A 10564-nucleotide genomic window follows, 5' to 3' on the forward strand; every position below is an offset into this window, starting at 1 on the left:
AGATGTTAACTTCTTCTAAAATTTCCTCCCCTTCTATCTCTACTTTTCCCTCTTGCCACACACAAGACAATCTTCCTTCTTCCGTTTATTCTTCTAGGTTTCTCTTCTGTCACTGTGATCTCCAGTTCCTTTCTAAAAAATGGCCTTCTATTTCTTTCTCATTCCCTAACTCTCTTTCCCAAATCAGATCCCCTAATTTCCTCTGAGCGTATGGCAACACCAAAATCAAGGTCATTCTACTTGGGTTGCCTTGTTGCTCCAGCCCTAAAGGTCAGGGGCTCATTTCTGTCTGTGTGCATGTCTTCATTAAGCCAGAAATGACCCAATTTGGTTTTTTGTGCTATATAATCATTTAGTGTTTCATCTCAAGTCTCTCTTGGACCATTCTCATTCTGTGGAAACATGTTGTTAGGCTGCATGAGCTCAGAGGGTAGGGTAAGTTTTGATGTGTGTGATTTCTACGTTAGAACCAGTATCTGGTTTAAGCTCAGACTGGTGAGGTCAGTGACGAGATCTTTCTACAGGAAACAATTGTCTTCCCAACGTCCCTTGGTGGGAACTGTGAGACTAAGATAGAAATGGTCCCGAGAGCTCTGACATGGCTGCTCTAACATCCCCTAGAGCCTGGGTCGTCTCTTACCTGTGCACATGACGGCGGCAAAGACCCAGCACTGCCCGTAGCGCACCGGTTGGCAGCCCATGGCATGCCACTGCTTTAGGATGGCCACGCTGCCCGTCCACTCTGCAGGGTTGACACCGTCCACGTAATTCTCACTCCAGTTACCATTGAGCACCCCATTGTCATCATTGCTGTTTATCTGAAGAGAAGCCATGTACGGAAGCATTAGAAACACGTGTCCCTCCCCGGGACGTGACGTGGGGGGTGCTGACAGGAAGGACCACCAGGCTGAGACTTATATCAATTCACCATTCCATTTCAATGCTCTGCAAAGCAGGAGCTTGTCTCTGAGCAGAGTAAGAACACATTGGAAATCCAGAAGCAACGAGATCATTCTCAAACTCAATGACGTTCAGCTTTCCCCCCAAAACAAAACATGTAATTTGGGTTAATAGAGGCAATGGCCCACACCAGCTATTTCAGGGTTTAGTTGAGATAACTCATTTCCCATAACCTGCTCTCAGTCTCATTCAAAATGGTTTTGTTCTCAGAGAGTCTCTGCTTCTGAACTCCTCATTCTCCTATTGTTGGGACACCTTACCATGGCGCACACAACTCTGCTGATGTAGACGGGGCTTCCCCGCAGGGCACAGTCTGTGGATGGGTCGATCTGGAAATTCAGACTCTTCTCGAGCAGCTCCAGGCAGATGTCTATGACATTCTCTTCAAACTGCAGGGTATAAGGGAAAGGAAGCACCACATACTTGGTGTGTGTGGACAAATAAAGAGATATACAATCCATACCACTCGGCTCCCCAGCAGAGTGTGTGTGTGGAACACAATCCATTTGCAAGGTAGCCGTCAATCGAAACAGCCTCCCAGGAAGGGGCGTGGTTTCAAAGCTATGGTGTCACAGCCCGCTTGGCACATATGTCCTGCAAGCCAAATGTCTCACCATTCATTTGAAGTGACTGTTGCTACTGAGGGTTTTCCCCCGCAATGAAATGCCTCATTGGAAAGTCTATTCCATCTCCACAATCCTGGGGCCACTAAGATGTTCTTAACAAAGCCATGTTTCCTTTCCTTCCACAATGACATAATGACGCAACTTACCATTGGCAGCATGAAACTCAAAGCTGTGGGACTCTGGACTGACCAATCACGTGTGAGTTCTGGAACACTTTCCCCCTCCTTGGGTGTGTCCCCTCTGGTTGTCAAACTTAGTTATACAGTAGACTTGAGGCCTGTCTTTCCTGCCTGAGTGTATGATCTGTCAATCCAGTTCTCTTTATAACACTCAACCTTGGCATGGAGCTGGGGTCATAGAGACTCCACGTATCTCCGTCAAATGAATATAATGAACCCACTTATTCTCATGGAACAATTGTCAGCAAGTAGAATTAGGCTTCCCTGGCCTATTTGATTTAGGGAACTCACTTTCTGGTTTACAATGTTCAAAGGGCCCTATAGCTTAAAGAATCAAGGCCAAAATCTCCTTGAGATGCCCTTCAAATCCCTCTCAGATCTGGCTCTGTTGTATAGCTGTTTCTTCTGAGATTAAAACCTTAACCTTCCATCACAAAAGGAAGCTTGATATGACACAGGATGTTAAATGGGAAGAGAAACATTAGACCCCAAAGAGAAGCTTAGAAAGTAAACCACTCAAATGTTTCAGGAAGTCCCTGAAACTGAGCAGATTCATTGGTCCCTCCCTCCCCAAGCCTATATAAGAAATAGGGACTACCTATAGACACTCTTCTACCAGCTGAACTGCCTAGAAAGAGACAAATTAGTCAAACTGCCTGGAAGAGGTTCAGACCAACAAAGCTACCTGGAAAGACTCTAACCTGTCCAGCTACCTGCAGGTTGTGCACCAAGCTCCAGCTTTCCAGCTTTTGTGAGCTGTCACCCATACTGCGGTGATCTTTTGATAATACTGTGGTCTTTTAGTCATGTCTGCTTCTATAAGTAATTTGTCACTCATAAGTAACCCAACAAAACTCTTTGATCTCCTGAGTTAGACTCTTTGGTTCCCCATCTGAGATGAGTAGACAGGTGCTTTTTCTCATCTCCCCATCAACACTATCTCTGGCCTCTTACTTTGACAGACTCCCATCCATAGTGTTTTGCTCCAGCTACACTGAATTCCCTGTAGTCTCTGCAATGATGGAAAACTTCCTGGCCCGTCCACCTTTGCACATGCCTGCCCTTGATCTTCACTTGACTAACACAACTCAAGCACAGCACCTTACCTCCTAGGAGGCTTTGGGATTTCTTGCCAAACCAGGAGCCTTCCTCAGGGTTCCCAGAACTCTCTGCCCTGCCTCTCACGCTCACAATCCAGCTGTATGATAAGCACTGTTTATGTGTCCCACGGGGACAGTGCTCCCTTCTTTCCATATCTCTAACACTCACCTCTGCCCAGTACTGAACAGAGTGCTTACTGAAGGAGAGAGCCAGAAAGGGAGGGAGTCAGAACCCCCAGAACAGCAACACCCACTTCTGCTTCTCACTGATGACAACTCCCCTAAATACTCACACTGAGTGAGGAGTTGGGACCAGTTGAGACTGCTCTATTCTCTCTGGGCTGCAGCTACCTTGGCTGTGAGTGAGCCTAAAAGGAGTTCTATTTGGATAAGACCTGGTAAGGAGATTTTATCCAAGTGATCCAAGGCTCTGCAAGGACCCCCATATTGTCCTGGCTGTCACCTCTTCTGAGTGGCCAAAGGCTGATCTTCTCGCTCCCCCAATGCTCCTAACACTGAGTTCATCGTAGAGAAGCTTCTCCCCCAACCCCACTCCTAATCTTGAACTTCCAGGAGCACCCTCTGGGGCTAAACTTTGACCAAGAGGTAGGTTTTCAGATAGACAAAGGTTTTCATGCATTGCAATGAGTTTAGATGTTTTACATACAAAGTCATTAGGAGACATGTAGAAAACAAGGGGCAATCCATCTGGTAGCACTGCTTACAGATAACCTTCCTGTTCTGAGCGTCCATTTTCGGAATTTTTTTTTTTTTGCAAAGGTTTTGTAATCCTATTTATTTATTTATTTATTTGGTTTGGGTGTTTTTCAGCCAGGATCTCCTGTAGCCTAGTGCATGTAGCCAAGAATGACTCCGAACTTTTGATCCTCCTGCCTCTACCTTTTGAGTTCTGGGATTACAGGAGTATCCCACAATGCCCTGTTTATGTGGCACTGGGGATCCAACCCAGAGCTTTGTACATGTCAAGTAAATAGTCTACCAACTGAGATGCAATCTGAGCTCTATTTCCTGAAAGGTTTTCTTTTTATTCCAGGCTGACTTCAAACTTCAAATCCTCTTGCCTCAGCTTCTCGATCACTGGTGCTACAGGCATGCGCCATCACACACACCTTTGCAAAGCTTTTTTCAGACAACTATATATTGCTTATAAAGAAAAAGCCTGCTGTCAAAACAAACAAGCAAATGAAAATGCATCAGCATAGAGTCAGGAAAGATACATCGTTGTTTCTAGGAGAGCTGTCCAGGGGCTCATACGTTCTGTGTATGTGTCAGCGTGACAAATCTGATGTCAAGGTTCAGCACCAGGGGTTGTCAGGACGAAGTGAGAGAGTAAATGAGACCTCACTGCAAACCCAGCTTGAAGCGCAAAATGTCAGGTGTAAATATCTCCATTGTGATGGTGTGCGTCCCCCCCCCCCATCCTCAGTCAAATCTGTGACTGGGCTGCCTTTAGCTGCTCTTTCCCTTAAATCCCATTCAAGTCAGATGTGGCCAGCAGAGAACACCCGCTCCTCCTTCCCATGGCTGCTTCCCTAGCAAACCAAGATGCTTCACACACCAGTTTGGGCTTCCCTTTCCATATGAGTTTGGGGCTCGTATGGTCTGGAACTCACCTGCCCATAGTTCCAGGGACATGGGCGGATCCAGCTCTTGCTCCCTTGGTAAATGAAGCCATAATCGTTCATAACATACTCCTGTCTCTGGGGCTCACTCTCCAAGTAGACTGCATCCCCTGGGAGTCAAAGTGAGAGGAAACAAAACAGAAGTCACCCTGGCCATTCCTAGCCCCACAGTTCTATAGAATCTGAGATCTGGAGACAGTACCTAGATTCGTTCTGAAAGGCACTGAGTCTTGGGACACCACACTCTCAAAACCGCTCAATGTGAACATGATGTAAAACAATATACATTTACCTATGGTGAGTATATGTTATTATAAAGTTACCCAGGTGCTTGGGCCCGTGTTAAAGTCAGGGAAATGAGCTCAGAGTGGAAGCTGCTTTGCAAGCCAAGTTTAATTACAGTTCTAAAATTTGCACACAGAGTCGAGCAGCTGCCTAGTCGGAGCTTTCTGCCTCACCCAACTAGTTTAGGTGCAAAAGAGCAAATCGGAGTGTGAGGTTGGCAGTGACCTTATCATCCTCGCTCTCGGGATCTCAGCTAAGCCTTTCCAGTGGTGAGCAAAGTTTCAGACTGTAAACTGCTCATCTGAGCACTGTGTTCGTGGTGGAGATGACCAACGAGCCGTTTGAGAGGACTGGCTTACAGCTTACAGCAGGGATTTCGGTACAGTGTTAACGTAAGGTGGCAAACTGTATGGATGTACATGGACCTCTACACGGGACATGAAAGTTCAAACACACTGTAAAGTGATGAGTAAAGCATGAACTAATGTCTGTTAATAACAGATTGTATATGAATAGAGGATACTGAAGCTTTTCCGATAGTGACTGCTCATGCAGGTCTCAGCCAGTAGCTAAGTCTGTATGGAACTCACTATGTGGTCCAGGCTGGCCTCAAACTCACAGTGATCCTCTTGCTTCCGCCTCCCAACTACTGGCACAGGTGTGTGTTTCAGAGAGAAATGTAAATTGGAGACTGGTGTGTATAATCACACTCTGATATAAGTCATAGAATCAACAACACGTAGTTATATACAAATGTGTGCAAATTCAATCATAATTTAGCTCTGTAACAGAACAGAGAGCAGTAGTACGGCTTCCACTGAGAAAATGGAACGTGGTGATTGGCAGCTCTTATGCCGCCTAGCACTTTTCCCTCCCTGCCCCTCCTTCTCTTCTCCCTCTACCTCTCATTTTTTCACCTTTATCATTTGCTTCTTTCCTCAAATACTGAAAACTGTGCATTTATTACTTGTTAAATGAAAAAGTCCAGACTAACTTAAAAGCAGATCATGAAGGTAGATGTTAATGATGATCAAACTTAATGGTAGTTTTCTATTTAAGTTCAGACATAATTTCAAAATTCCAAATAAGCAAATAAACACCAAGGTCTCTCCACCTTGGTTGTTGGAGGTCAGGTACTAAATTCAAGGGGTTCGGGGACTTGTGATGGCCAGGAATCAGGGGTTGGAAACCTTTGAGCTGGGACCTCTGACAGAAGTAGAGGATCCTGGGTGGGTGCCCGCCTCACCTGGGCACCAGGGGTTAAAGAGCAGGATGAATTCCCCGAGCTGGTAGGCCGTGACAGGACCCTGGTAGGAGTCAATGCGAATTTTCAGGAGGTATCGCCCCACGGCTGCCATGGGAGGAGCGCACAGGCTCACGTCCAGGGAGGTGGCTCTATTGGCCTCCAGGGAAGCAATCCAGGGGCTTGGGCCACCACTGCCTGTGAGGCTAAACACCGCCCGTGTCCCTTTGGCCAGGTCTGGCAAGGGTCCTAGGAGAGAAGAATGAGTAAGGCTCCTTATGGTGGTCTTCCATTCCTCTAAGATCCTGCTCAAAGAACATGCATGCACACACACATGCGCCACTTCACACATACATGTACACATGTACCACACACATACACATGTTCCACTTCACATCACACATACATACACATGTGCCATGCAATACACACATACATGCACAAATATGTACCATACATCCACATGCAATGCTCCACATCACACACACGTACATACATACATACATACATACATACATACACACACACATGTGCCACACAATATATACATGCTCTACTTCGCGTACACATACACACACATGCAACACACACAATGATCCCCTTCATCCTTCACATACACATATACACACATGTGCCACGTTACATACATACACATACTTTCCTTCACATGTACATACATACATATATACACGCATGTACCACACACACTGCTCCACTTCACATGTACATACACACACATGCTCCACTTTACACATTACCACACACATCACACCCTACACACCCTACACACACACACACACACACACACACACACACACACACACACAGCCTGTGGGCCAGTTTCTCACCAGTCTCAGTCACAAAGGTGATACTGTCCATGCCTGGTTGGAAGCCCCGGTTCTTAAAGTACAGGGTAATGCTGAAGGCCTGGCCACGGCGGACAACAAGGCGGTCAACACTGATCTCCTCTGTGCGGTGGCGCACATTGTTCCGGGAGCTCTGGAGATCTGTGAGGGCCACTTCTAGCCCTGTAAAGGGGCAGCCTGAGACAGACAAAAACCAGGGTTGTAAAGCCTAGTCCAGTTTTGTTCATCGCTTACCAGCTCTGTAAACTCAAGGAAGTAGTTTGGCAATTGCACTTAGGTTTCCGTGCTGGTTGAATGGAGTCTGTAACATTGTAAATCTGGTTTAAGGATTAGATGAGATACCACGCACCCACATTCCTCTTTCCTTCCTCCCCTACTTCCTCCTCCTCTATCACCTTCTTCCCTGCACACTTCTGGAGGTACATGGTTTTTCTGACTGGCTTCTTGTGCAGACCTCTCCAGGTTGGATGCTCCCTTTAGCCTAGCCTGCCTTCAGATACATCCTGATCCTCACTTTATTTGGGTTATTTTTGTTTTTGTTTTGTTTTCTTAGTCTCTTGAGACAGGGTTTCTCCGTATAGCCTTGGTTGTCCTAAAACTCACTCTGTAGACCAGGGTGGCCTTGAACTCACAGAGATCCTGCCTCTGTCTCCCGAGTGCTGGGGTTAAAGTCATGCACCACCCCTGCCTGGCCGATTATTCCTTTCTAAGTGCCTATAATTTTCTACTCTCCTTGTTCCACCCTTCATGACTCTCTACAGTCTATGGTACTTGGTATGCAGAACACTCGTTTGCCGACATATGGCCCTCCCTATGCAGCGTTAACTTCTGAGAGCGTTCTCATTTCCCACCTACCCCGGCGTCATCCTTTACTCCAGGCAGTCTGTCTGCAGGTTTGCTTTCTACTACAGCCTCAATTCAGAACACTCCTGTCATAGTTTTCAACTTGACACAAACCTAGACATACCTGGGAAGAGGAAATCTTAACTGAGGAATTGCCTCCACCATATTGGCCTGTGGACATGTCTATGGGGGCGTTTTCTTGATTGCTGATTGAGGCAGAAGGGCCCAGCCCACCATGGATGGTACCATCTCTTGGCAGATGGTCCTAGGTGGTATAAAAAAGCAGGCTGAGCAAGCCGGGGGAAGCCAGGCGGCAAGCAGACTCCTCCACGGCCTCTGCTTCAGCGCCAGCCTCACTGACGGTCTTGCCTTGACTTTCCTCAGGGAAGGACTATAATTCGCTAAGTCAAATAAAACCTGTCCTCCTCTAAATTGCTTTTGGTCAGTGATTTATCAGAGTAACAGAGAACAAACTAGATTATCTTACATTACTTAGCCAAAGCCTACCTATTGTGGGATCTTTGTACACTGTGTAAAAACGTATTGCTGTGATTGGTATAACGAAATCTGAATGGCTGATAGCTAGGCAGGAGGTATAGGTGGGACCTCTGGGCAGAGGGAACTCTGGGAAGAAGAAGGCAGGGTCGCCAGCCAGATGTAGAAATGAGGTAATGTGCCATGTGACACAAATGTAGATTAAAATAAATGGCTTAAGCTATGGAAGCTAGTGGGACAAGCCTACACAAAGACCAAGCTTTCATAGTTAACAATGAGTCTCCGTGTCGTTATTTGGGAGCTGGTGGTACAGGGAAAGACTTGCTACACCTACCCGTCCTCTGAGGCCGCCCTCCCTCATGAAACCGGCCCCAGCTGGCCACCCTTCTTCCCATCTCCTGCTGCTCTACAGCCTTGAACTGAATCACTCTTAATCCTAATTGCTCACACTGACCAGTTAATATTTGCGTCCTGCTCACACACTCATCTGTGTCAACGCATTCACCTGGGGTCTTCTCTGCCTCAGCACAGGAACACATGCTTTGTTATTTCTTGTTGTGTCTCTTTCTGTAGCTCAGGCTGGTTGCAGACTCAGTCCCTGGAGTTCTGGGATGCAAGGTATGTACCACCATACCCAGCTCTTAGCTACTTTTTTGTCTATGTTCCAACACTCGCTGTAAGTTGAGAAGGATGGAAACCTACCTGCTTTATTTTGGCTGTGCTTTGATTAAAAAAAATAAATTAACCAAATCATTTGGCACAATTTAACACCCTTTCATGTTAAAAAAATATTCAACAGACTAAGGAGTCCCTTATCATGATAAATGCTGTCTGTAAAAACCCACAGCTAATCCTGTTTAATAGTGAAACACTGGATGCTTCCCTGTTAAGATAAGGAGCAAATTAAGACGTGTGTTCTTGCCTACGCTTGTCTTGCTAAAGGCAGAGTGTACTGGAAGATCTAGCCAGGACCATTGACAAGGAAAAGAGATCAAAACCATTCAGATTGGAAATAAGTAAAGTCATCTTTAGTCACACATGACATAAGAATAATAACACTCTCAAATTAGAATTAACAACCACAAAAAAGATGTCAGGATGGATGCAACACTAATATGCAAATCCAACTGTATTTTCATACACCACAATGAATAATCTGAGAAAAATGTAAAGGTAATTCCATTTATAGTAGCAAGAGACTAAAGTAATTAGTAACACATTCACAACAGAATTAAAAACTCTTACCACAAAATATCGTTTAAAGAAATTCAGTCAAATAAGGGAAGCTGTCCCATATTCATGGGTTAGAGGGTGGTGTCATTCCAATGACAATTAACAACACAACTATTCTAATGGCTCCAGATTCAACACAACACTGACCAAAACCTGAACTGCACATGTCATTTGGTACCTCTACCATGCATCTCCTACCATCTCCTGCCTCTGGCTCCCAAGTGCAGGTATTAAAGGTGTGTGCCACCACTGCCTGGCGAATATCAGTTTTCTTTAGAGATGAGCTTCCTGATTGCTCAGCCAATACCAAGTGGTCAACCCTAAAGACATGTATATGCAAGCAACACTAAATGGATTCAGAAGGTTTTATACATATGTTTATGTGTACATGACAATAACAATTAAAGAAGAGGTCATGGATTTGAGAGGGATGCAGGGCATGGGAGGAACTGGAGGGGGATAAAATTCTCAAAAAATTTTAACCAAAACTTTTAAGCACAACTGTCATTTTGTAGAAACTGACAAGTGGATCATTAAATTAACAGGGGAAAAGAAAGGATCCGTAGTGATCAAAGCAATCTTTTTATTTCTTTTTTGAGGGGAAGGATAACACAGTATCTTGCTATGTAGCCCAGAACTCATGGCAGTCCTACTGCCTCAGCCTCCAATGTGTTGGGATTACAGGCATGCTCCATATTCAGCTCTAAAGCAATCTTAAAACAGAGGGCTTGCACTTTATTATTTAAGTTTTACTATAAAGCTAGTAATCAAGGCAGTTTTGGGGTGGCATTAGCACAGACACAGGTCAGTGGGCTAGACCTGAGAGTCTTAGGAAAGAGGTCCCACACTGTATACGGAGCAGTGCTAAATTCACTCAGTAGGTTTTATACTTGTGTGTTTAACAGTAGTAACATTGACGAGGCCATGAATTTGAGAGGGATGTAACAACACTAGATGTAAGCTAAGGACAGAGAACTACTTACTTTGTCTTGGTTATGTTCCAATTAAAGAAGAAGAAGAAGAAGGAAGGAGGAAGAAGATAAGAAGGAGGAGGAGGAGGAGAAGGGGAAGGAGGAAAAGGAGAAGAAGGT

The 10564-nt window shown here is 45.3% G+C and overlaps 1 protein-coding gene across 2 annotated transcripts in view; it reads right to left on the minus strand.

Annotated features, from left to right (window-relative positions):
* Tgm5 (transglutaminase 5) overlaps positions 1–10564 on the minus strand; it is a 33306-nt gene that overhangs the window by 18029 nt on the left and 4713 nt on the right. Inside the window, exons 2-6 of one of the 2 annotated variants that reach the window (XM_026787835.1) lie at positions 6885–7064; positions 6040–6285; positions 4500–4618; positions 1221–1349; positions 641–818 (exon numbers count right to left, since the gene is read on the minus strand). In XM_026787835.1, the coding sequence (XP_026643636.1) occupies positions 641–818; positions 1221–1349; positions 4500–4618; positions 6040–6285; positions 6885–7064 (852 nt within the window). The remainder of the gene's footprint in view (positions 1–640; positions 819–1220; positions 1350–4499; positions 4619–6039; positions 6286–6884; positions 7065–10564) is intronic. The other variant, XM_026787836.1, reaches the window with a different exon arrangement.

This window comes from Microtus ochrogaster, assembly GCF_000317375.1.
Source record: "Microtus ochrogaster isolate Prairie Vole_2 chromosome 14 unlocalized genomic scaffold, MicOch1.0 chr14_random_1, whole genome shotgun sequence".
Lineage (NCBI taxonomy): Eukaryota > Metazoa > Chordata > Mammalia > Rodentia > Cricetidae > Microtus > Microtus ochrogaster.